This window comes from Scyliorhinus torazame, chromosome 4 (assembly GCF_047496885.1).
Source record: "Scyliorhinus torazame isolate Kashiwa2021f chromosome 4, sScyTor2.1, whole genome shotgun sequence".
Classification (NCBI taxonomy): Eukaryota; Metazoa; Chordata; class Chondrichthyes; order Carcharhiniformes; family Scyliorhinidae; genus Scyliorhinus; species Scyliorhinus torazame.
In genome coordinates this window covers 231,149,664-231,177,528 of record NC_092710.1, presented here as the reverse complement: position 1 = coordinate 231,177,528, position 27,865 = coordinate 231,149,664, and the positions used below count along the sequence as shown (strand labels likewise).

Genomic DNA, 27,865 nt, shown 5'->3' with positions numbered 1-27,865 from the left:
ACACGCAGCACATTCATAATTACATGGTGACGAGGACTTGTTGTCATTTACTTTTTAAATTACTTGTTGAATAAGCTGTGTATAAATACATTAACCTGCCAGCCGATCAGATACAATACTCCTCCTGCAAGTGATCTGTATTATCGTCCTTAACCTTAAGTGGGAAATAGTTGTTTTGTTCTCATTCTAACACAGGTACTGTACTAGGGATCATTTTACTTTTACAGCCTTGTGCTTGTGTAATGTTTGGTGCAATTGACTAGTACCAATTTTTACTGAAAGTAATTTTTAAAAATTGTGTTGTGACAATCTGTATTAATCCTTTAAGGAGGTGATCCGTTAAAAATGATAAGGTGGGAATTCAGGTCACTTCTACTCCTGCTTTCTGTCAACATCATCTCTGGAACACATTATTGCGGTATGTCTTAGTTCCAAAATAATATTCTTTCTTCTTTTTAATACACTTTTAATGATATTTGAGTATTGTTGGCAAAGGTGACACTTGTTTTTTATCCTAATATTGTGCAATCCATGTGAGTTCTTGACTGTTTTCTTAACTTGAAGTGCTGGAACATTATATAGGAATGATACTGGAGAACAGAATTTAAATATTTTGTATCTTTCGTATATCCATTCTGCGAGCATGGTAAATATTTGCAGAATTGTATCCCCCGAGTTTAAAAGGTAGATGGGACAGCAGTGAGAAGAAATTATTAAGAGAGATTTTCTGTTTACTTGATCGCAAGCTGATAGCCAAGTAATAATGTTTGGCACAGTGGGTAGCACTGTTGCTTCACAGTGCCAGGGACCCGGGTTCAATTCCCAGTTTGGGTCACTGTCTGTGCTGAGTCTGTGCGTTCTCACCGTGTCTTCATGAATTTCCTCCGGGTGCTCCGGAGTCCCCAAAGCCGTGCTTGTTAGGTAAATTGGACATTCCGAATTCTCCCTCAGTGTACCTGAACAGGCACTGGAATGTGGCGGCTAGGGAATTTTCACAGTAACGCCATTGCAGTGTTAATGTGAACCTACTTAGACTGGTAAAGATTATTATTATTTGATGCAATGTTAATCTCAATTTCAACCAGTTCCTTATGTATGTACATGGGTTGCTAGAGGAGTATTTTTATTCTGAAATAGCTTGGCTTCCCTGATGGCAGGAATTATTTGGTTGCACCATAATAATAATCCAATTCTACGAATTTATGATGTGAGCACATTGCAATCTCACAAGGGGCTGAGACTGTAAAATTCTGGCAAAGAAGTTGTGAAGGATGGAGTTGAGAGGGAGAGTGACAAACAATAAGAGACACAAGGCAGTTTGCAACAAACCTCGACATTGAGGATAGGGAAGGTACCATGGAGCTGAGATGTAAGAACCACATCTTAGAGATAAAATAGACATCATCTTCTTTTATACTCTTTCATTTTTAAGGAACAATTTCCTTTTTCTGCTACCCATGGTGTTTGACCAGTTGCCTTTGAAAATAAATAGGTACTCTTCTGGGTCAGTGCTTGTCATGATATTCTTGTCAGTGGAAGAATATCATGTAGGTTCCTTTCAAAACATGTGCCTTAAACAACACCCCCACCTCCCCCATGCCCGCCACCCCCACACACTCACACAGCTCCCCACAACATCCCTGCTGTCCCTCCGGTTTTCCAGCATTTGATGCTCCAAGCTGGCTGATTCAGCATTGCCTTGTGCTGCAAAAATCTACAGATCGAGGTAAACTGACCTTTGTTTTGTATCTCTAAACAAACAATGTGTTGTGTTACCCAATTGCTTCCTTTTGTTATGTGGTATTATCTTTATTTTTTCTATCTGTCCCAACCTTTCTCCAGAGGGAGGGTAAGACAGCTTTGGTCTGGCTTATCTTTACTTTCTTTTCACTTGGCCTCTCTATTCTATTCCATCTAGCTACCAATTCTACCCATGAAATAAACATTTCTGCTTTGCAGTACTGTAATGTAAAATTAACAGACTGACTCTCCACAACCGGACTAATTTGTTTCTAGGGAGTAGCAGTAAACAGTTACCCCCAAGGGAGGGTTGCTTCTTTTCTTTGGCACATACAATGTAATTCTTCTGTGGGTGTTCACCCTGTTTGAAAAACAACTTCGGAGCTCCCTTGAACACCTAATAATCACATTGTTTTAATGATTTTGAAAGTATGACTACTTCCTTTCCAGTCTCAACATGTCTCAGTTAGCATTCAGCCAGACAGCGTTAATTAGATTCTCCAGGTTGAAATTGATTTTCTTATTAGCCGATGTTGCAATTACAGTTACAACCTTGATGTGTTGGGTGCTCTGCTACACAGACAAACCAAAACGGTGCGAATGGTACAACTCAGTTTTATTACTAACATATATTTACAGTGGTAAACTGGGGCGAAATTCTCCGGAAACGGCGCGATGTCCGCCGACTGGCGCCCAAAACGGCGCAAATCAGACGGGCATCGCGCCGCCCCAAAGGTGCGGAATGCTCCGCATCTTTGGGGGCCGAGCCCCAACCTTAAGGGGCTAGGTCGGCGCCGGACGAATTTCCGCCCGGCCAGCTGGCGGAAAAGGCCTTTGGTGCCCCGCCAGCTGGCGCTGAAATTATATCTTCGGGGGGCGCATGCGCGGGAGCGTCAGCGGCCACTGATGGCATTCCCGCGCATGCGCAGTGGAGAGAGTCTCTTCCGCCTCCGCCATGGTGGAGACCGTGGCGAAGGCGGAAGGGAAAGTGTGTCCCCACGGCACAGGCCCGCCTGCGGATCGGTGGGCCCCGATCGCGGGCCAGGCCACCGTGGGGGCACCCCCCGGGGCCAGATCGCCCCGCGCCCCCCCCCCCCCCAGGACCCCGGAGCCCACCCACGCCGCCTTGTCCCGCCGGTAAGGTAGCGGGACAGGCATTTTAGCGGCGGGACTTCGGCCCATCCGGGCCGGAGAATCGAGCGGGGTGGGCCCACCAACCGGCGCGGCGAGATTCCCACCCCCGCCGAATCTCTGGTGCCGGAGACTTTGTTTCGATCATAACCCTTGAATCTGTGGACCTATTCCTAACACTATCTTGGAGCGGCACTCAGCACATGTTGGATGTCTGAGTGGCTTGCTGTGAGCTCTGAGCTGTCTCCTGCTGGAATGAGCCGGAAGTGTCGTGTTCCCTGTTTTGTAGTGTGTATGCCCTTGCCTGTGCTTGGCTGTGGTGTGTTGATTGGTCCGTTGATCTGTCCATCAGTTTGTATGTATGTTTGTACCATGATGTTTACCTGAATATCATGACAAGCCTTAAAATATTACAATTCCAGTGGTAGAAATATAAAAACAACAATAATCTTTTTTAGTGTCACAAGTAGGCTTACATGAGCACGCAATGAAGTTACTGTGAAAAGCCCCTAGTCGCCACATTCCATTGCCTGTTCAGGCACACTGAGGGAGAATTCAGAATGTCTAAACTCCCTAACAAACCCATTTTTCGGGACTTGTGGGAGGAAAGCGGAGTGCCTGAGAGCAAACCTACATAGACAGGGTTTTTGGTATTCCAGGGCGGGATTCTCTCAGCCCAGGGCCGGACCGGAGAATTGCCGTGACCTGCGCGAATCGCTCCACGCTGCCCCGACGATGGGACGCGATTCTCCGCAGGCCCCGGGATGGGCCGAGCGGGCCATAACAAAAAACCAGAGTCCCGCCGGCGCTGTTCTAATCTGCCCTCAGCCAGCGGGCCCTCGGCGTGGAAGGGTCCGGGGGCGGCCTGTGGGGGGGGGGGGGGGGGGGGGAGGAAGGGATCGACCCCGGGGTGGCCTCTGTTGTGGCCTGGCCCGCCGGTTGGTGGGCCCTCTCAGGCTGGGGGCCTCGTTTCTTCCGCGCCAGCCCCTTTAGCCCTACGCCATGTTGTGTCGGTGCCGGCGTGGAGAAGGGAGCCGCGGCACATGCCCGGACCCCGCGGCGCCCAGTTGACACCGGGATCAGCAGCTGGAGCATCGTGGGCCTCTCAAGTGCCGTGCTGACCCCCTGTAGGAGCCAGAATGACTGATCCTGAGGCCATGTTGACGCCGTCGGGAAACACAACGGCATTTCCGACGGCATCAACATTCAGGATCAGAGAATCCCGTCCCCAATGTATTTGTGTGACCGTAAATTTTATGTTACTAATGATCATTTCTACATACACCAAAATCAGGAAAAAAATTGAATTAGAACTCCATTTTTGCAGCTTAATTGTGAAATTAAAAGTGCACAGAATAACCTTGTGACATGGGTTGGTAATTGGTCGGTTGTTTGGAGCCAGAGAGTCGGGGTAATGTCAATATTCTCTGACTGACAGGATGGGAAAACATTGTTCCCCAGCGATTGAAGTTGGGGTCTGATCTTTTCACCATCCCCATATGATCCCTACAGGACAGAAGAAGGCCATTCAGCCTATCGTGTCTGTACTGATCCTCCGAAAGAGCACTCTACTTCGGCCCAGCCCGCTGCCCTATCCCCGTAATCCTGCGTATTGATTGTGGCCATCATAATACCATCATTATTATTATTAGTACGTGGATTACAATGTTCAATTTTGGACATGGAAACTCAGGAAATGTAAACTGCTCTTGGATAGGATATAACACAGATACACCGGAATAAAACCATGTCTTAAAGAGTTAAATTATGAGGACAGATTGCATAAATCTGGCTTCTAGTTGCTTTAATGTAGAAGATAAAAGGGTGATCGAAAGAACTCTCAGCGTAGATAGCGATAACTATTTCCCAGCTCAGGCAGTCCAGTATGGCACAAACATAAAGGGCAGGTGTCTCCAGTTGGAGGCTATGGATGGGATTCTCCGCCCCACTGCACCAGTTTTCTGGTGTTGCACGACCCTGCCAGCAGCGGGGTTCTCCGTCCCGCAAGCCGGCCAATGGGGTTTTCCATGGAGGGCAGCGCCGGGCCATGGGGAAATCCTCGGACATGGATGCACTGCCGGCGCAATGGAGAATTCTGCCAGCAGTGAATCCAGCCCTATGTTCTCCCACCAGAGTGGAATTGCCTCTGGTTTGCGCTCGTGCTGGGAGCATACAAATTTATGCATGGCTGGGAATGCAAGGGATTCCGGGGCAAATCGCACTATTGGGCAGCCATTTTGAGTGGGCAGCCAGAGAGCGACGCCCGGTGGCTGGCCCCCCTCCCCCTACAATGCAATTCAGCCCCCCTAACCAGGAGAATTACTGAGTCACGCTCCCCCCTCCACAAAACAGATGCATGAGATTGACCCAACACCCCACCAGACCTACCAACCAGAGACTCCCAGCAGAGTCCCCCAGCAGAGACACCCACCATAGACCCCTAACAGCTATGATTGACAGCTCATGACCACATGCTGAGGAAAATAGTTGAAAGCATTTAACTCCTGTATGTTTATTAACATTACGGTTAGTTTCACAGCCGGATATCCATTCCAGCGTGAAGGGAAATTAAATTAAACAATCCAGACATCTGGCTGTCTGGAAGTGGTCAGTTACAGCCTAGTAAAAGCTTTTTCCCCTTTGAAGTGAATAGAAATGAAATGAAAATCGCTTATTGTCACAAGTAGGCTTCAAATGAAGTTACTGTGAAAAGCCCCTAGTCTCCACATTCCGGCGCCTGTTCGGGGAGGCTGGTATGGGAATTGAACCGTGCTGCTGGCCTGCCTTGGTCTGCTTTCAAAGTCAGCGATTTAGCCCTGTGCTAAACCAGCCCCTCTAAAGCCTTGCAAATCAAAGGATTTGAGTGGATTTATACCCTGATGTGGTTTTCGCTTTCTATGAAATTACAGCTGCTGCTTTCTCTGCCTGAGGCAGAAGGTGTAGCAAAAGGCGAATTTTAAAGCAGCGATTTTTTTTCACTGTTTATATCTCAACTGCTCTTTATTTTCTTTTTTTTAAATATATTTATTCAAATTTTTCAACAAATTTTCAACAAAACCCCCCCTCAACAAACCCCCCCCCCCCCCCAACAAACGCCCCCTACTGCTCTTTATTTTCAAGGCAGGGGTGACTGATGGGGATGTCTCTGTTATGGGGTGTCTATGTTAGGGGGGGTCACTGAAATGGGGGGGTTTTGGTATGGGGTTCTCTAATTTGAGAGTTTTTGAAATGGGAGCGTCTCTGATATGGAGGGGTCTCTAATATGGTGGATCTCTGATATGGGGGGTTTCTGGCTGGAGGCTGTGGTGGGGGTCTTTGGTGGGGGATCTGGTAGGGGGACTTTGGTGGGAGATCTAGTGGGGTCTCTGCTGGGGTTCTCTGGTGGGGGTCTCTGCTGGGTGGTCTGGCGATGGGTCTTTGGTAGGGGTCTCTGGTGGGGGTCTCTAGTGGGGGGACTGGAGAAGTTGGGTTTGCATTGTGGGGGGGGGCAACTCTGATAGACTTGGGGTGCACCCTTGGTGCACTGCAAGGTCCATCGCGCCAGGGGTGTGCTGGCAAATACTTGTACCAACCCACGTCAGTGTAAATCCTGACCCAGAGGATTTATTTGGTGGAGTGTCTGGTATTCAGCCCGTTAATAAGATGCAAATGGGTCAATATGACCTATTTGCATCGTCCCGCTGTTGTAGGGCGCAAACCTCAATGCTGCCAGCAGGGGACGGGGCATCAGAAATGGATTGGCACCCGGCCCCAATTACATTTTTTCCCCCACATGTTGGATTGTCAACCGCATCAGGAATTCAGCTACCGGTGATGGCTGCGGATGGGCAAGGTTAGACGTCAGTCATTTAGGAATACAATTGAAGTGAAGTACTTTTGTAACAAAGTACCTACACCACGGAAACATGTCTTTCAACTCGACAGGTCCATACTGGTGTTTATCCCTCTTCAGCTACCTTCATACCCATTGATTTCTTTCCCTTTTGTGTGTTTATGCATCTTCCCCTTGAATGCACCAATGATATTCATCTCAGTTACACTTTTTGTAGCAGCAAGTTCTATTTTCTAGCCACTTTCCGGAATAATAACATTTCTCCTGAATTCCCTATTGTGTTTATTGACGATTATGTGATAATTATGTCTTCTCATTTTGGTCACGCCTGTAAATGGAAATATATCTTCAAGTTCTACCCTATCAAACAGTTTCATAATTTTGTAGTCCTCAATTGATCACGATCTTGTCTTTGCTAGAGAAAAGAGCCCTTTCCTGATAGATGTATCCTTTCAGTTCTGGTATCATTCGAGCAAATCTTTCTTGTACCTTCTACATATCTATGCTTCCATATCTTGTTTATAATCAGGAATCAGTTTTTGACACAAATTATCAAGGGAATCTTGTACTTTCAGCCTAAAAGGTGTTAGACATTGCATAAATTGAATCGTTTTAAGACTGAGAATAAGTTTTTTTTAGGTAAGGATATCAAGAAAGATGAAACAAGGTGATAAATGGAACTAAGTTCTGTGCAACCAAGATCTAAATGGATGGTGGAACAGGCTTGAGAGGTGAATGGCATATCCCTGTTCTACATTCCTTTGCAAATATAAATACTGTCTAAACCTAAGAAAGGAGTGACATAGAGTTACATAATGGAAGTCGCTACAAAAAAATTGGGAAAGAGTTTGAAAACTCACCTTTATTCTCAAATATCAGATTAGGGAAAACTGTATTGTGATAAAATTTAAAGAGAAAAACTCAAGTTGTTGCTAATCTTTTGTAAACACAGATTTTTTTGATTGCATTTAGTTAATTTGAAGTTTTTGAAGTGATCTTATTTTTCCAGATTTTACACTGACTCTGAGATACAATTATTGACATGAAACATTGATCTAATCTTTCAAAAGGTAGTGTGTTCAAATTGCTGATGAAGCACAGACAAAGCAAGCTGTGAACATGCTCCTGGTATTTTAACCTCGTCATATCACAATATTTGCGAATGTTTTAAAATGAAATTGTAAGTCCTTGCAAATAAGAAAGGTCTCATGTTTAATTCCTGTTCTGTACTACGTATGCTTACCATAGCTAGGGTAGCCCAATGATTGGCTTTGATGCCCCTGGTTTAGAAGGAGAACAAAATTGATTGAGGATTCTGATCAGCAACCAGAAGTCCCAGATAATTGTGGATGTATAAGAATGTTAGGAAGAATAGGATCAAATTCAGCTGTGATCCTCACTGTGGTCAAATAACCAGCTTTATGTCAAAGCTACCATGTGATGAATGCTCACTTAGGTAAGATTTTAAAAACCTTATTTAAAACATTAAAAATCTTACCAAAGAGGCAATTCCTTCAGTGATAGGAGATAATTGCCTAGAAAAACTGACCAGGAAAAAATGGAAAAAGTGGATTATTACTTTTTTGATCCCTTCTTTTTCCAGTAATTTTCTGCCTTCTCATCCATATTTCTCTCCCCTCATGGTTACAATGTGGGAGATCGTTATAAGTGCTGCTCCAAAACTGTTGACAGGAGATTGATAGAAGCAGCCTGGAAATGCTTCGTAAATTGCCCTAAATCTTCCTTCGACAATCTACCCAAGTTTTAGTCGGTTAATATGTGGAAAGTGTCTTGTCACTCTACCAAATCCTGAAACATGCATGGGGCAAATTAGCTTGTTCAGCTCTTGATACAATTTTCCTCTCCTGTGCCAACCATAGTTTACAACATAAATCTGGGGCGTCATTCTCCGACCCCCCGCCGGGTCGGAGAATGGCCGTTGGCCGCCGTGAATCCCGCCCCCGCCCCCGCCGAAGTCTCCGGTACCGGAGATTGGGCGGGGGCGGGAATCGGGCCGCGCTGGTTGGCGGGACCCCCCGCTGGAACCTCCGGCCCGGATGGGCCGAAGTCCCGCCCAGAAATTGCCTGTCCCGCCGACGTAAATCAAACCTGGTATTTACCGGCAGGACCAGGCGGCGTGAGCGGGCTCCGGGGTCCTGGGGGGAGTGCGGGGCGATCTGACCCTGGGGGGTGCCCCCACGGTGGCCTGGCCCGCGACCGGGGCCCACCGATCCGCGGGCGGGCCTGTGCCGTGGGGGCACACTTTCCCTTCCGCCTCCGCTACGGCCTCCACCATGGCGGAGGCGGAAGAGACTCTCCCCACTGTGCATGCGCGGGAAACTGACAGTGGCCGCTGACGCTCCCGCGCATGCGCCGCATTTCCGCGCCAGCTGGCGGGGCAACAAACGCCATTTCCGCCAGCTGGCGGGGCAGAAATCCCTCCGGCGTCGGCCTAGCCCCTCAATGTTGGGGCTAGGCCGCCAAAGATGCGGAGCATTCCGCATCTTTGGGCCGGCGCGATGCCCGTCTGATTGGCGCCGTCTTTGGCGCCAGTCGGCGGACATCCCGCCGTTGGGGGAGAATTTTGCCCCTGGTGTACATTTTGTAGTTGATACTAAAACCCCCCCTAACATAGACACCCCATAACAGAGACATCCCCATCAGTCACCCCTGCCTTGAAAATAAAGAGCAGTAGGGGGGGTTTTGTTGAGGGGGGGTTTTGTTGAGGGGGCGTTTTGTTGAAAATTTGTTCACTGTGCACCAAAACAGAGGCAGAATACATTGAACCTTACATATAAATGTTGTTTTATATTGTAACTGTAAAAGGGCAATTTTAATCCTCGAGGCCCAGAAGGAACAAACACATGGATGGCTAAAATCACCCATGGGGCTTACCTGCCAAGGCCCCCGCTCCCTTACTGTAGCTTCCGATTTTAACCTCTCTTCCAAACAAATGTGTGGGCCATCCATCAGAAACAGCTGGCTCCTTCTGCGACTCGGTCAACCAGGCTCTGATTATGCGAGCAGGAATTAACTATTATTTTCCCACCAGGCCAGCCTCACAGGAAGAGAAGCCAGGGCAGGAAGAGGTCCCAAAAGATACTTGTTTTAACTTTTTTTTTCATTTTCCTTGTGTGGCCAGAAGTAAAAGAGTGGTCTTCTAAGCCACGCCAAAATTTTAAACCAGAATGCAATGGAATATATTTTATTGAAGAGAAGATTATTTTTACAACTATGTGACCCAGGGTTGTGCCTCAGTAAGCTTTGGGCAGGGGCGGCACGGTGGCGCAGTGGTTAGCACTGCGACCTCACAACGCCGAGGACCCAGGTTCGATCCCGGCCCTGGGTCACTGTCCGTGTGGAGTTTGCACATTCTCCCCCTGTCTGCGTGGGTCTCACCCCCACAACCCAAAGATGTACAGGTTGGTGGATTGGCCACGCTAAGTTTCCCCTTAATTGAAAAAATAAAACAAAACAAAACTTTTGGCAACCCATAATTTGATTAATGTATATTAGAAACATTTTGTCGCAAGGGCAGGGGTGGGGGGGGGCTGCCATTCCGTATGGCAGGGACTCACTTTAGATACCTGGGGGTGCAGGTAGCTCGAGATTGGGGGGGGGGGCTCTATAGGTACAACATTTCTAGTTTGGTGGTGAGAGTGAAAGTTGATCTGGCAAGGTGCGATGGTCTCCCTCTGTCACTGGTGGTGCCCTGGTATGATGTGTTGGGTAGGCTGGGTCGATGTGGACTGCCCTTGATGCAGTGTAGCGAGAGACAGACCTCCAACACTTGATAAGATGCAACACAATTTTATTTAGCATCTAAACTATTATACATGTTCAACTGTGACACTACGCTAACTTGACTGGAGATCTGATACTAGCCTAACCAGGCTTACTAGCTACCACATAGTGTTTGCACTGGCCAGCTCACTAACTCCGACTGTCTCAGAGGCTGGGTCCCAAGAGAGCGGGAAACCTGGTGCCCTCTGGCTTTATAGTGGTCGTGTCCTGTCTGGTGATTGGCTGCTCTATTCTGTGTGCTTACTGGTCATCCTGTGTGTCAATCACTGCCTGTCTGCACTCCATTGTATACATAGATGTATATTTTGACAGGGTACAGGCGGTTAAAATGAATGTGCTGCCGCGATTCCTGTTTATTTTTCAATGCCTGCCGATTTATCTGCCAAAGGCATTTTTTTAGAGAGGTTGAAGGGTTGATTACCTCGTTCTTATGGGGAGGGAAGGTGGCCAGAATTAAAAAGGTGCTGCTACAGAGAGGAAGGCAGGCAGGGGGTTTGAATCTTCCGAACCTGATATATTATTACTGGGTGGCGAATGTGGTGAAGGTACGGAGCTGGGTCAGAGGGGTTGAATCCCAATGGCTCAGAATGGAGGAGAGTTTGGGAAGGGGTGATAGTCCCGGGGAGATACTCAAGGAGTCCGGTAGTAATAACTTTGTTGAGAATTTGCAGGCAGTTTCGCCAGCACTTCGGGTTGGGGGCAGGGTCAAGGGAAACGCCGATTCGGGAGAACCATAGATTTGAGCCAGGGAAGTGGGATGGAAATTTCCGGAGATGGGAGGAGAAAGGAACGAGGACTTTAAAAGATTTGTTTCTTGGAGGTCGTTTTGCAGGATTGAAGAAGCTGGGAGCGAAGTATGGGCTGGAGCAGGGGGAAATATTTAGATACATGCAGGTTCGAGACTTTGCCAGAAAGGAGATACTGAGCTTCCCAGTAGAGCCGGCTTCCACATTGCTGGAGGAGGTGCCGACGACAGGGGGACTAGAGAAGGGGGTAGTATCGGCGGTTAACGGGGCTATTTTGGAGGAGGAGAAAGCGCCGCTAGAAGGGATCAAGGCAAAGTGGGAGAAGAGTTGGAAGAGGGTCTGGAGGAGGGGTTCTGGTGTGAGGTGCTCCGGAGGGTGAATGCCACCACCTCATGTGCGAGGTTGGGGCTGATACAGCTGAAGGTGGTGCATAGAGCGCACCTTACAAGGGCGAGGATGAACCGGCTCTTTGAGAGGGTAGAATATGTATGTGAACATTACGGGGGAGGCCCCACAAACCACGTTCATATGTTTTGTTGGTCCTGTCCAAAGCTGGAGGATAACTGGAAGGAGGTTTTTAGGGTAATCTCTAAAGTGGTGCACATGAAACTGGACCCGGCCTTCGTGAGGCCATATTTGGGGTGTCGGACCAGCCGGGGTTGGAAATGGGTGAGAAGGCAGATGTTGTAGCCTTCGCCTCGCTGATCGTCCGAAGGCGGATCCTGTTAGGGTGGAGATCCACCTCTCCACCTGCTGGAATTCTTGATGCTTGAAAAGGTCAAATTTGAACTGAGGGGAAGGATGGAGAGGTTCTACAATTCATGGGCATCATTCATTATGCACTTTCGAGAATTGGATCACATATCGAAAATTAGGGGGGGAGGGGTGCTGGGAAGGTTGGGGGGAGAGGGACCGTATGTGTTAATGGTGACTATAGGTGGTTCCTGATTCATTTTTTGTCATTTTTATGTTAACATGCGGGCTAATATCTGGGGTTTGGTGGGAGGATGGGATCATCGTTATTGATATGGGGATTGACATTACATTCATTACTGATTATTGTTTATTGTTAGGTGTAAATTTGGGAGAAAATGTGAAAAAGGAGAATAAAAAATATATTTTTTTAAATTTAAAAAAAAAGAAACACTTTGTCGTTCCTACACATTGCCATAGGGGACGGCCCGAGCAAAGTGAATAAAGGAAAATTAGATAATGTTTCTGGTAGGGCATTGAGGAATCTTTGGTCTTGCAGTAAAAATATTAGAGTTATAGCTTACCAAACTCTTGCTCGTCTAATCCTGGAGCATGCAAGTTCTAATGTGGTGAGAGGTACAAATAAGATTGAAGTGGTCCAATGCACATCTGCACAAATCAATATGGCAAATACACCAGTGTCACACCTTTGATCATAGATTTGGAATAAGAATTGCTACAGAAAAGGTGGGAGAGAAATAGACCGACCATGTTCTATAAAATATGGAATGGACTGTTGGGAATTGACAGAAACACGTATCTGGTGCCCTCCAACAATGACAAAACACAAGGGAGCCATCCACACAATCTACAAAGACTATTTGTTTCCAAGACAATGTATCAACAATCTTTCTTCACCAGGACAATCCCATAATGGAACAAAGGAAATAGTCACAGCCCCATCACTCGAATCTTCAAGACACACCTTTAGATTATTTCCATTGAAAGGTTTTCATGTTCAGGACTGTTATGAAAATGAAAATCGCTTATTGTCACAAGTAGGCTTCAAATGAAGTTACTGTGAAAAGCCGCTAGTCGCCACATTCCGGCGCCTGTTCGGGGAGGCTGGTACGGGAATTACAATTATTTCAGGAGGTCATGCTTGGTTTAGCTAGTGCTACGCATATAAATATTGGCGGAGTACAGATGGTAACTTCTGATGCCAACCAACTAAAGCAGAAGCAGAGCACCAACCTGTCTAATGTTCCTGCATTTGCCATGCCCTGTTGATTGAGCATACCCAGTATAGGACGAGGATCATTTTTATCACAGAAAGACGGTGTTTAAAAGAAGGGCAAACATATAGGCCATATATAATTAGAGCCAAGACTACACTGATAATTCATAGCAGAGTGGAAAATAATTTGTCAGACTTAGCAAAAATAAAAGCAATCTTCAATCACTTTAAGGTAGAAGAGCCTATTTGCACATGTGAAACAAAGTTGACATTGATTTTTAATGAAGCACAGCAGCATCACCTGCTGGTAAAAAGTTGGTACTACTTATTGTTCCAATGTTTCCAGTGTTTACTTGAAGAAAATCTTGGCTCTCTTGATTTCCTTTCCTTTTGCTCTTTTCTTATATTATATTTTTTATGTTCTTTTTTTTATTGTGTGTACGAAAACTACTTACTGTTTGATTTTAAACTGTCTCACTTGATTATGTGGGCCTACATCATTAAAAAAGCATGAAGGAACAAGAAAAAGGACCAAGGGACCTGGTATAATGCACATGGCTCCCAAATGCCACTGGGGTGGGGAGCGGTGAAGTTTCCATTATACATGAGAATGGTTTTCTAAATTCACAAAGGATGCAGTGGCGCAGTGGTACTGCCACTGGATTAGTAATCCTTCAAATCCCACTACAGCAGCTGGTGGAATTTAAATTCAATTAATAAAATCTGGAATTGAAAGCTAGTCTCAGTAATGGTGACCACAAAACGATTGTCGATTGCCATAAGAGTCCATCTGGTTCACTAATGTCCTTTAGGTCTAGCCGACATGTAATTCCCGACCCACAGCAAAGGGGTTGACTCTTAACTGCCCTCTAAAATAGTCTAGCAAGCCACTCAGTTGTAGCAAATTGTTATGAAGCCTAAAAGAAATGAGACCGGATGGACCACCTGGCATGAACTTTGGTACCGGAAACAAAAATGGCATACATGGCCCTTTCGACACTGAAAACATCTGGGGGCTTGTACCAAAATTGGGAGAGCTGGCCCACTGAGGAGCCAAGCAACAACCTGTCATAGTCACACTCACGGAATCATACCTTACTGATAACGTCCCAGGCACCATCTTCTCTGTCTCACCGGTAGGGCAGAGCCACCAGAGGTGGCACGGCACAGTGGTTAACAGCTGTGAGGGAGTTGCCCTGGGAGGCGTCAACATTGAATCTGTACCCCATGAAGTCTTATGGCATCAGGTCAAAGATCAGCAAAGAAATCCGCTGATTACCACCTACTTCCTCACCTGAACTGGTGAATCAGTACTCCTCCAAGTTGAACAACAATTGAAAGAAGAACCGAGGGTGACTTGGGTACAGAACATACTTTGGGTGGAGGACTTCAATGTCCATCACCAAGAATGGCTTTGAAGCACCACTACAAACCGAGCTGGCCAAGTCCTGGAGGATGTAACTGCTAGACTGGGTCTGCGGCAGATGGTGAGGGAACATGTTGTAGAAACATGTTATAGAAACATATAAAATTATGACGGGAATAGATAGGATAGATGCGGGGAGGTTGTTTCCACTGGCGGGTGGAAGCAGAACTAGGGGGGCATAGCCTCAAAATAAGGGGAAGTAGATTTAGGACTGAAATTAGGAGGAACTTCTTCACCCAAAGGGTTGTGAATCTATGGAATTCCCTGCTTAATGAAGCAGTTGAGGCTCCTTCATTAAATGTTTTCAAGATAAAGATAGATAGTTTTTTGAAGATAAAGGAAAAAGAGTTATGGTGTTCACGTGGGAAAATGGAGCTGAGTCCACAAAAGATCAGCCAAGATCATTGAATGGTGGAGCAGGCTCGAAAGGCCAGATGGCCTACTCCTGCTCCTAGTTCTTATGTTCTTATGAACCAATAAGAGGGGAAAACCTACTTGACCTCATCCTTACTAATCTATCTGTCGCAGATGCATTTGTCTGCAACAGTATCAGTAGGAGTGACCACCACACAGTCCTTGTGGAGACAAAGTCCCATCTTCATGTTGAGGGTATCCTCCATCATGTTAATAAAAGCAAATGATTGCAGATGCTGGAATATGAAATCAAAGAGAAAATGCTGGAAAATCTCAGCAGGTCTGGCAGCATCTGTAAGGAGAGAAAAGAGCAAACATTTCGAGTCCAGATGACCCTTTGTCAAAGCCCTCCATCATATTTTGTGGCACTACCACTGTGCAAAATGGGAATGATTTTGAACAGATCCAGCAACTCAAAACTGGGCAGCCATGAGGCCATAAGCAGCAGCAAAATTGTATACAACCACAATCTGTAACCTCGCAACCCAGCACATCCCCCATTCTGCCATCACTATCAAGCTGGGGGATCAACCCTGGTTCAATGAAGAGTGCAAGAGGAGCATGCCAGGAGCAACACCAGGCATACTTTAAACTGGGTACCAACTGGTGGAGATAAAGCACAGGGCTAACAGCAAAAGAAACAAGTGATAGACAGAGCTAAGCGATTCTACAACCAAAGTATCAGATGTAAGCTCTCCTGCCACATCTAACTGCGAATGGTGGTGGACAATAAAACAACTAACTAGAGGAGAAGGCTCTACAAACATCCCCATCCTCAGTGATGGAGGAGCCCAGCACAATCGTACAAAAGACACGGCTGAAGCAGTTGCAAACATATCAGCCTTCTATTGAGGTCCCCAGAATCACAAGTGAAAGTTTTCCACCAATTTGATTCACTCAACATAATATCAGTCAAGGGCTGAAACCATTGGATACTGCAAAGGCTGTGGGCCCTGACAATATTCCGGCAACAGTACTGAAGACCTGTGCTCTTGAACTAGCTGTGCCACTAGCCAAGCTGTCGCAGCACATCTACAACAATGGCATCAATCCAGCAATATGGTAAATTGCCCAGGTATGTCCTGTAAACAAAAAGCAGAACCAACCTGACCAATTACCACCATCAGCCTCCTCTCGATTATCAGTAATGTGATGGAAGCTTTCATCAACTGTGGTAACAAGTGGCACTTTCTCAGCAATAACCCGCTCACTGATGCTCAGTTTTAGTTCCACCAAGGCCACCCAGCTCCTGATCTCATTGTAGCCTTGGTCACAACCAACAGATCATATCTAAACTCTGCAGTCCTGTCACATCCAGTCGTGAAAGGTGGTGGACAATTAAACAACTAACTAGAGGAGGAGGTTCGATAAAAATCCTCATCCTCATTGATGGAGGAGCCCAGCACATCAGTGCAAAATAAAAGGCTGAAGCATTTGCAACAACCTTCACCAAGAAATGCCAGGAGGGTGATCCATCTCAGCCTCCTTCTGAGGTCACCCGCATCACAGGTTGCAGGTCTTCAGCCAACTTGATTCACTCTACATGATATAAAGAAATGGCTGAAGGTACTGGGTACTGCAAAGGCTATGGCCCTGCCAATACCCCAGTGCCTAGATCCTGGAGTGGGGCCTTGGAGTAGGCCTGGCCGGCCCTCCACGTGGATTCTTCCTTCCATCCTTCGGTACGTCATATGCTGGGCAGGCCTCTCCAGGTCGGGGCACTGGGCGGACCTCTCCAGGTTGTGTCGGGCCAGGTCTCGTGGTCGGAGGCCGGGTAGGGTGCTCCGGCGACTGGATCGGGCAGTCCGGGGTCCGGGTCGGGTCCAAATCAAAGTCGGGGTCGGACATCCGGTTTGGGCCTCTTAAACTTCCAGGCCGGGTCATTGTAGGAGTCCAGCCAGTCGGATCAGGTCATCAGGTCCATTCCACGGGCCTCTGAGGATCTTCAAACCTGCAAGAGAACATAAAAGAGAAAGGTTAGTGATAGTGTTAGTGTTAAAATTAAGTTTTAAGAGATTAGTACGGTTATAGGAAATGTAAAAAGAGGATCTGTGTGAGAGAGCACTGTGGTAGTACCAGGTATTGTGGTACCTAAGAGGCAGGTGACCATTGGTCAGACCCAGGAGTCTACCATTGGCTGTTGTACATAGCTCCGCCCTGACAGGCGGAGAATAAGAAACGGTGCCGTCCCAGCAGCCTTCACTTTCTGTATCGAAGCTGCTGGGGAAAGAGTTCTAGTAGATTAAAGCCTTCAGTTATGAATCACTTCGTCTTGAGTGTAATTGATTGCGCATCAAGAACTCAGAGAGTCGCCACTCTCCGGCGCCATTTTGCTGACATGCTAATGGGCCAAAACTCTGCTGCCGCAAATTCTTTTTTAAAAAATATATTTTTATTCGATTTTAACAAATTTTCAACAAACCCCCTTTACAGAAAGAAAAAAGAAGCACACAGAGACAACGTACTCCCAAATTATACAGAGAATTCCCCCAATATACAACCCCCCCCACAAAACAAAATAAACACATACCCGGAGACCCCCTCAACCCCGGGTTGCTGCTGCTGCTGAACTCCTCATAACATTCCGCCAGAAAGTCTAGGAACGGTTGCCACCGCCTGAGGAACCCCTGCACAGACCCTCGCAAGGCAAACTTTACCCTCTCCAATTTAATGAACCCTGCCATGTGGCTGATCCAGACTTCTACGTTTGGGGGCCTCGCATCCTTCCACTGTAGCAGAATCCTCCGCCGGGCTACCAGGGACGCAAAGGCCAGAATACCGGCCTCTTTCACCTCCTGCACTTGCTGCCACAAATTCTGAGCAATTCCCAGTCTGATGGGCATTCTAATCACTGGGTCTGGAGTTAGCGCCAAAGAGGCTGGCACCTGCAGATGTTTTTAAGCGCTCCACTTACCACACATTCACTGCAGCCACCAAGATGTCTGAGCAAAGACCTGCCCCCTGAAGTTAAGAGTCCGAGGTGGAGTGGAGGGACACCCTCTTCCCCAGCTTGGGCCACAGACTCAATTCTGCTCTCCAGACTACTGTCTGGGAGGTGGTGGCGGAGGCTGACAGTGTTGCCAGTTTCACCAGGAGGATATAGCTGTTGAGCTGGAGGGGTGGGGGTCACTGTTGAGTCCTCAACCCTGAGAGGGGTAGAGAACCAGGGAGGGTTCCAAATGCTGCAGGTGTCCTCTGGCTGTGGTGAGCTCTGCTGATTCCCTGCTTCCCCTGCAATGGAGCAGCACTTCTGAGGAGTGCTAACACCTGGTGGGCTCCTGATTGAGTTTGGCCCTTAATGATACAGCTTGAGTAATGAGGGTGTGAAGAGGGACAGTCTCGGTGGGCTCCCAGATGACCAGAGGCCTTCTGAGCATTTAAAGGACACCGGCAGCACTCACCAGTGTGAGCAGCCAGGAGCCTGTCAGTAGCACGAAAAGGAGTGCGTTTAAAAGACTGACTGCAGCAATGGCAGTCTGAGCCAGGTCACCCCAATCCCGAGGGGGTCACCCCAAGTCCATGGACTTGGCACCAAGTTACTAACTGCTACTGCCCTCGGCCAGGCAGCCATCCCCCAGCAAACCCGACAGTTTACAACAGTTTTTTAGAGTTTCTTTATCCTCCCGCTCCCCCTCTGCAGCCATGGCGCGCAGTCCACGTTTGCCAATACTTGTAGTAATTCTTGCACTTGAGGCTTCTGCCTGAGAGAAGCGAAGCATCACGGAAGGGCGGAGCATACTGTGTCCAACCCGCTAATCAGACTTGAACGCATGCAAATGGCAGTTTTGCATGCCCCCGCCGCCGCAGGGTACAAAACTTGTTATCACCACCAGTGAGGGAGCAGAGCATGCCACCCGAATCAGCGCTGGGCACAGACATTGAACTTGGCAGGATGCCCGATTCTCCGCCTGATCGTGATATGCAATTTTGGCGTCACGAGGTGGAGAATTTCACCCATATTTTGTTAAAATGAAAAACTTCAATGAAAAATATTTTAAACAAAGGCAAATTCAAAAGTCAGCTATTTCTTATTTCCTTTTAAAAATAAATTTAGAATACCCAATTACTTTTTTTCCAATTAAGGGGCAATTTAGCGTGGCCAATCCACCTACACTGCATATTTTTTGGGTTGTGGGGTGAGACCCAGGCAGACATGGGGACAATGTGCAAACCCCACACGGACAGTGACCCAGGGTCGGGATCGAACCTGAGACCTTGGCGCCGTGGGTTATTTCTTATTTCAGCTAACAGGTCCAACTGTTCTTTCAATATGTGGTGATATACATCACTGTAAGTACACAAAGGGTTAATGTACATACACTACACCTAGCTAGACACTAGAGGGAACACCAGAGACATGACACACAGACAGTCAACCAATAGGTCAGTAAGATAGGTCACGACCAATGGGCATTCACGATACGCACAGAGGTGACACTACCACAGGGGGGGCATTACACCAACCCATATATAAGAACACTGCACACATGATCTTCCTCTTTCCAGTGGAGACTCTCAGTGAGTACAGGCACAGGGTTGATTGAACATCACACCCACCACGTGGATTGTAGCAGGCTGGTTCGTCAGTCTGAGTAGCTATAGCAGGATTAACAGCAGCATCGAATCCAAGTAGGAGAACTGTTAATAGTTTAATAAACGTGTTAAAGCTATCTCCAAGTCTGAACCTTCCTTTGTCAGAGTGCACATCAAGGAAGCAGCTTATGCTACGACAAGAGCATAACCAAACACAATATACCCAAGTTTTTCTCTCAACTGTTGCCAGAAGAACATTTATCTGAATTATTATTTGCATCAACAAGAATTTCCAAACATGGTGGAAGATATAGGGGGGATGTCAGAGGTAGGTTCTTTACCCAGAGAGTAGTGGGGGCATGGAATGCACTGCCTGTGGAAGTAGTTGAGTCGGAAACATTAGGGACCTTCAAGCGGCTATTGGATAGGATTATGGTAGAATGATGGGGTGTAGATAAATTTGTTCTTAATCTAGGACAAAGGTTCGACACAACATCATGGGCCGAAGGGCCTGTTCTGTGCTGTATTTTCTATGTTCTATCAGTCCTAAGGTTGTCCTTGACTGCTTTGAACTTGTATCCCCTTTCCACTTTTCCTGTCTGAGTTAGTGTTCTGGATCTAACGTTTCCATACCATTTCTGTCATATACAAAAGAATCAGTTCGTCTTTCGGTTACTTCTTTTCAAAGTTGACAGCCAATCTCCTTTAACCTTCCTCCTAACCCTGTTCTCTATCGTTGGAGATCAATCTTGTTCTTTTGTGATAGCAGTAAGGGTATGAATGTGCTCTTTGTATCTCAGGAGCCAGAACGTGTTGCAATGTTCAACTGAGTGACAAAGGAACCAGAGGCTGGAATAATGGAAAGACATTGTCAGATAATTCAGAATTTAGTAAAAACATAAAATGCTATTTCCACCAGTTTCTCTTTTTATTGCTGATTTGGAAGGTTTGCAGTATTTTGTTTTGGTGTTAATGCATAATTTAATGAACTTTATCATGACCTGTCTGGAGTGCTAGGCTGTATTGTTAGGCACCAGCTAACAGTAAATGGCAGTTGCCTGCCAAGCCTGCATTGACATCGTCCAGAAGTGGGGTTTGGGGCACAGTGGTTTGGGGTACAAGTGCATGTGGGAGTGAGTAAGGGATATAGGTTTGGCCATCGGGAGTACTTGACTGGACAATGGACTAAATTTTTATCTCCCAATGCTGAGAAAACCCACATCGGGAGAACCAAATGGAAGGCAGTAAGGGAATCAACGGTTATCGGGGTAAGGCAGGAAAATGGAGCTTGGGATTATCATATAAGATCAGTCATGATCTCATTGAATGGCAGAGCAGACTCGATGGGCCAAATGGCCTACTTTTGCTCCTATGTCTGATGGTCTTATGCATGTGGGGCTGTAATTTCACAAATTCCTGCCCAACATTTTCACTGGGTTGGGAAATGTGGTGACTTGCAATTCAACATGAAATTAAAGTGACGCTGGGTTGCTATTGTAAACATTTGCTCCAAATTCCATTTTCTCTGAGGCTGTTATCTTTAGGTTCCGGAAGGCTTTAGGAACCACACCAGGTAAGTCTTTTTGTGAAACTTGGGGGAAGGTGGTTGTAGTCAGGAAACTTTTGACAGCTAAATTTAAAAGCTTTTGAAAACCTCAACTGTCAGAATTGGCCGACAATGGAGCTCAGTCTTTAAAGGGCAGGAGACAATTTGACAATCATTGTGTATGGGATCAGATGCATCAGAATACTTTTTCCAGTGGATACAGTTATCTTCTAAATTCTACAATATGGAGACGCAAATATGATGTAAAAAAGGACCCTATGGTTTGGTTTTTACATTGATGTAATATATTGACAACTTCTGGGCCTTTGAAGCACTCTACCAGTAGTCAGTAGGTACAGAATCAACGAGACATATAACACTGGTAGGTCTTTGAATTGCTCTTGAAGTCACAGCCCTTCAAAATTCCCTTTGTAAAGTTTCACCACTTTGCAAGCTTGTAAAACTGTCAATCAAACACAGTCAGTGAAAGTCCTGTTGGAAAAAAAACTTCAATCCATTAACATCTGTTCTTATCCAAAAAAACAAAAGACATGAAAAATACTTAAAAGAAAGGTAAACTTATTACAAGCTCATGAAACTATCAATAAAACAAAGACAGCAGTTCCCTTTTTAGCTGTGTAAACAGGGCTGAGCCCACAGATAGTCTTGGAGCATAGCCAAGCATTCATAATGCTACCAACTGGAAATTGTATCAATAAAACAGGCTGAACAAATGGCCAGACTTGGAATGACATCGAATTTATAGCACAGAAAGAGACCAATAGTCAAATTGCCTGTGTCCATTGTTTATGCTCTCCATGATCCTCCTCACTCTTCACTTCATCTAATGCAATCAGCATAACTTTCCATTTATTCCTCACTCATGTATTTATCCAGCTTTAGTTTAAAATATTTCTGCACTTTTGAAATGTATTTATTCACATGATGTGGGCATCACTAGAAAGGTCAGCATCAGTTTCCCCGTCCACCCACCACCCTCCTCCCTTTCTACCCAAATTTCCCTTGAGAAGATGATAGGGAGATACTTTATTAAACTGCTGAAGTTCCTGGGTTTTGATACAATTAGGAGGCTTTCAGGAGCAGTTTAAGTGCCAAGCACATTGCTGGGTTCTGGAATCATATACAGACCAGAACAAATAACAAAGAAAAGTACAGCATAGGAACAGGCCCTTCGGCCCTCCAAGCCCGTGCCGACCAGGCTGCCCGACTAAACTACAATCTTCTACACTTCCTGCGTCCGTATCCCTCTATTCCCATCCTATTCATGTATTTGTCAAGATGCCCTTAAATGTCACTATACTCCCTGCTTCCACCACCTCCTCCGGTAGCGAGTTCCAGGCACCCACTACCCTCTGTGTAAAAAACTTGCCTCGTACATCTACTCTATACCTTGCCCCTCATCCTTAAACCTATGCACCCTGTTAATCTACCCTGGGGAAAAGCCTCTGACTATCCACTCTGTCTATGCCCCTCATAATTTTGTAGACCTCTATCAGGTCGCCCCTCAACCTCCGTTGTTCCAGTGAGGACAAACCGAGTTCATTCAACCGCTCCTCATAGCTAATGCCCTCCACACCAGGCAACATCCTGGTAAATCTCTTCTGCACCCTCTCTAAAGCCTGCACATCCTTCTGGTAGTGTGGCAACCAGAATTGAACACTATACTCCAAGTGTGGCCTAACTAAGGTTCTATAGCAAGCATGATTTGCAAATTCCTATACTCAATGCCCCGGCCAATGAAGGCAAGCAGGCCGTATGCCTTCTTTTTAAAACATTTTTTAAAAAATTTTTTAGAGTACCCAATTCATTTTTTCCGATTAAGGGGCAATTTAATGTGTTCAATCCACCTACCATGCACATCTTTGGGTTGTGGGGGTGAGACCCACGCAAACATGGGGAGAATGTGCAAACTCCACACGGACAGTGACCCAGAGCCGGGATTGAACCTGGGACCTCGGTGCCGTGAGACTGCAGTGCTACCACTGCGCCACCGTGCTGCCTTCTTGACTACCTTCTCCACCTGTGTTGCTCCTTTCAGTGACCTGTGGACCTGTACACCTAGATCTCTCTGACTTTCAATATTCTTGAGGGTTCTACCATTCACTGTATATTCTCTACCTGCATTAGGCCTTCCAAAATGCATTACTTCACATTTGTCTGGATTAAACTCCATCTGCCATCTCTCCGCCCAAGTCTCCAAACAATTTAAATCCTGCTGTATCCTCTGATAGTCCTCATCGCTATCCGCAATTCCGCCAACCTTTGTGTCGTCTGCAAACTTACTAATCAGACCAGATACATTTTCCTCCAAATGATTTATATATACTATGAACAGCAAAGGTCCCAGCACTGATCCCTGCGGAACACCACTAATCACAGGCCTCCAATTAAAAAAGCACCCTTCCATTGCTACTCTCTGCCTTCTATGACCTAGCCTGTTCTGCATCCACCTTGCCAGCTCACCCCTGATCCCATGTGACTTCACCTTTTGTACCAGTCTACCATGAGGGACCTTGTCAAAGGCCTTACTGAAGTCCATATAGACAACATCCACTGCCCTACCTGCATCAATCATCTTTGTGACCTCTTTGAGAAACCTTATCAAGTTAGTGAGACACGACCTCCGCTTCACAAAACCATGCTGCCTCTCACTAATACGTCCATTTGCTTCCAAATGGGAGTAGATCCTGTCTCGAAGAATTCTCTCCAGTAATTTCCCTACCACTGACGTAAGGCTCACCGGCCTGTAGTTCACTGGATTTATCCTTGCTACCCTTCTTAAACAAAGGAACAACATTGGCTATTCTCCAGTCCTCCGGGACATCACCTGAAGACAGTGAGGATCCAAAGATTTCTGTCAAGGCCTCAGCAATTTCCTCTCTAGCCTCCTTCAGTATTCTGGGGTAGATCCCATCAGGCCCTGGGGATTTATCTACCTTAATATTTTTCAAGATGCCCAACACCTCGTCTTTTTGGATCTCAATGTGACCCAGGCTATCTACACACCCTTCTCCAGACTCAACATCCACCAATTCCTTCTCTTTGGTGAATACTAATGCAAAGTATTCATTTAGTACCTTGCCCATTTCCTCTGGCTCCACACATAGATTCCCTTGCCTATCCTTCAGTGGGACAACCCTTTCCCTGGCTACCCTCTTGCTTTTTATGTACGTGTAAAAAGCCTTGGAATTTTACGTAACCCTATTTGCCAATGACTTTCCGTGACCCCTCCTAGCCCTCCTGATTCCTTGCTTAATTCCTTCCTACTTTCCCTATATTCCACACAGGCTCCGTCTGTTCGCAACCTTCTAGTCCTGACAAATGCCTCCTTTTTCTTTTTGACGAGGCCGACAATATTTCTCGTTATCCAAGGTTCCCGAAATTTGCCATATTTATCCTTCTTCATCACAGGAATATGCCAGTCCTGAATTCCTTTCAATTGACACTTGAAAGCCTCCCACATATCAGATGTTGATTTACCCTCAAACATCCACCCCCAATCTAGGTTCTTCAGTTCCCGCCTAATATTGTTATAATTAGCCTTCCCCCAATTTAGCACATTCACCCTAGGACCACTCTTATCCTTGTCCACCAGCACTTTAAAACTTACTGAAATGTGGTCACTGTTCCCGAAATGCTCCCCTACTGAAACTTCTACCACGTGGCCGGGCTCATTCCCCAATACCAGGTCCAGTAGAGCCCCTTCCCTACTTGGACTGTCTACACATTGTTTTAAGAAGCCCTCCTGGATGCTCCTTACAAACTCTACCCCGTCTAAGCCCCTAGCACGAAGTGAGTCCCAGTCAATATTGGGGAAGTCTTCCATCACAACAACCCTGTTGTTTTTACTCTTTTCCAAAATCTGTCTACCTATCTGCTCCTCTATCTCCCGCTGGCTGTTGGGAGGCCTGTAGTAAATCCCCAACATTGTGACTACACCCTTCTTATTCCTGATCTCTACCCATATAGCCTCACTGCCCTCTGAGGTGTCCTCCCGTAGTACAGCTGTGATATTTTCCCTAACCAGTAGTGCAACTCCGCCACCCCTTTTACATCCCCCTCTATCCCGGCTGAAACATCTAAATCGTGGAACGTTTAGCTGCCAATCCTGTCCTTCCCTCAACCAGGTCACTGTAATGGCAACAACATCATAGTTCCAAGTACTAATCCAAGCTCTAAGTTCATCTGCCTTACCCGTAATGCTCCTTGCATTAAAACATATGCACTTCAGGCCACCAGACCCGTTGTGTTCAGCAACATCTCCCTGTCTGCTCTGCCTCAGAGCCACACTGTCCCTATTCCCTAGTTCTCCCTCAATGCTCTCACCTTCTGACATATTGCTCCGGTGCCCACCTCCCTGGTTTATTTACCAGATAAGGATAGCAGGGTTCCATCCCTAAAGGACATTAATGAGCCAGACAGGTTTTTACCCACCCACCATATAGTTACATAGCCATTTTTACCAATACTTTGTTTTTATTCTAGATTTATATAAGTAACTGAACTTAAATTTGCCAGCTGCTATGGTGAAACCTGACCCCTGAAATAATAGTTCTGGCCTCTGCACTCCTGAACCAGTACTCCACCATACACTGGAAACATACTATTGCCATTAATGCCCACATTTTATGATTTAAATAAAAACTCTAAGCCTCCCATGGTATCAGGTTCCACATTCTAACCATTCTCTAGGCAGACATTTTTCCTTAATTCCCTTCTGGATTTAAGATAACAAGAGATCAATTCATAAAATTCAGGAGAATAATGTTATATGATATGGAATACATATTATTGGTGTCAGAATGTGAACAGTGCCATTTTCTTTTCATAGGTATCAGAGGTCCACAGGGTTTACCAGGACCAAGAGGCCCACCAGGAGCAACAGGTGCTACAAATAAAGGGCCTCCAGGCATGTGTGGATCAGCTGGACTGCCAGGAATCCCAGGAGCAACCTATGTGGGGCAGCCAGGAATGCCAGGGATACCAGGAGAAAAGGGTGAAAGAGGATTTTGTGGACAATATGGTGACATGGGGCCCCAAGGGCAACAAGGACTACACGGGCCTCCAGGACTTGTAGGTTCTCCTGGAGCCAGTACAAAATCTGTTGACGGCAAGGCTGGTTCCCAAGGATCACCAGGTCCTCCAGGGTCAAAAGGTGATTATGGAAACGTTGGAGAACCAGGAGGTCTGGGTCTGCATGGGGAAAACGGTGCTGCCGAAATTGGCCCTCCTGGATTCACAGGAGAAACGGGTTATCCAGGGCCTCACGGTGAGCCAGGATCCCTTGGAGAAGTAATTGCAGGTCCACCAGGGGTTCCTGGTATCCCTGGCACATCAGGAGAGAAAGGTGAAAGTGGAGAATCCGGTAGACCTGGGACTACAGGTCTACCCGGTGAAAACGGATCACACGGTTCACCTGGTATATCAATTTCAATGCCAGGAGTAGATGGTAAACAAGGTCTTGCAGGGATTCCTGGGATCAAGGGTCTTCCAGGTCCAAAAGGAATGCCGGCTAAACATGGTCCACCGGCTACTGGAAATCCAGGTTTGGCAGGCCTTCAAGGTGAGCCTGGTCCAGGAGGCATGTATGGCTATGCTGGTGAGAAAGGAGACCCAGGGATCAATGGAGGGTTTGGTAGTGCTGGACTCAAAGGATTTCCAGGGCCAACAGGCCTATCAGGTCTGAAAGGTGTTGCAGGTGAAGATGGCAATCCAGGGCCTTCAGGAGAACCAGGTATAATAGGGTTGTCTGGAATTTCTGGATTACAAGGCGACAAAGGGCCAACTGGTGCTCCTGGAAAATTGGGAATTCCAGGAGAAGAAGGTATTCGAGGGTCATGGGGAAAACAGGGTGCACCTGGTCCGCAGGGTGATAAAGGGTCCGGAGGTAGACCTGGTGAATTTGGTATGCAAGGTGATCTTGGTTTTCAAGGACCATTGGGGATTCAAGGCAATCATGGGCCAACTGGACCTGCTGGAAAAATTGGCAAACAAGGTCCAAATGGGACTTCAGGCCCTCCAGGTCAAAAAGGCATCAGGGGAGATCCAGGAAAACGAGGTCCACCAGGTCGTACCAACCTTATCCTATCTGGAGCCCCGTTGGGAGGAGATGTGGAAACATCTAGTGACGCAGAATCACAGGGACCTCCAGGCATTCCTGGTCCTCCTGGTGTACCAGGTCCATCGGGTTCCCCAGGCCCACCAGGGGAAACTGTAATACAGTCAACATCAAATACCGATCAAAGTTTTAAAGTCATTCTCTCTACACCATATTCTACAACAGGAATGCCAATAGTTTTTGACAGAATACTTTACAATCAAGCCAATGTCTATGATTCAGAAACTGGCATTTTTACATGTCAAATACCAGGAATTTACTATTTCTCGTATCACATCCATGTCAAAGACAGAAGTGTTCACGTTGCATTGTATAAAAATGGTAAACCGGTTCTATACACATATGATGACTACAAGGAAAAAAATATTGATCATGCTTCAGGGGGTGCTGTACTACAGCTACAGGTAATAGATCAAATATATTTACAATTGCCTACAGAACAGTTAAATGGTTTATACTCCTCCAATAAAATGCAATCATCCTTCTCAGGATTTTTGGTTCACAGAACCAATCTATTGGCATAGAATTATAAGTTGTTGGTCTAATGCAGGACATTGTGAATGATAATAAAGGATTTTTAATGAAGAAATAAAATTGATTTAAAAAATAAATATTCAAGTATGC

General features: G+C 46.3%; 1 protein-coding gene across 2 annotated transcripts; it reads left to right on the top strand.

The window, feature by feature from the left end:
- LOC140410804 (uncharacterized) lies at window positions 1-27,865 on the top strand. 2 transcript variants are annotated; one of them, XM_072499428.1, is made up of 3 exons: window positions 1-195; window positions 329-418; window positions 25,955-27,865. In XM_072499428.1, the coding sequence occupies exons 2-3, from the start codon at window positions 346-348 to the stop codon at window positions 27,763-27,765; spliced, it is 1,884 nt and encodes a 627-aa protein (XP_072355529.1). In that variant the 5' UTR covers window positions 1-195; window positions 329-345; the 3' UTR covers window positions 27,766-27,865. The 2 variants fall into 2 exon arrangements, with proteins under 2 accessions (XP_072355529.1, XP_072355530.1); XM_072499429.1 differs by lacking the exon at window positions 329-418.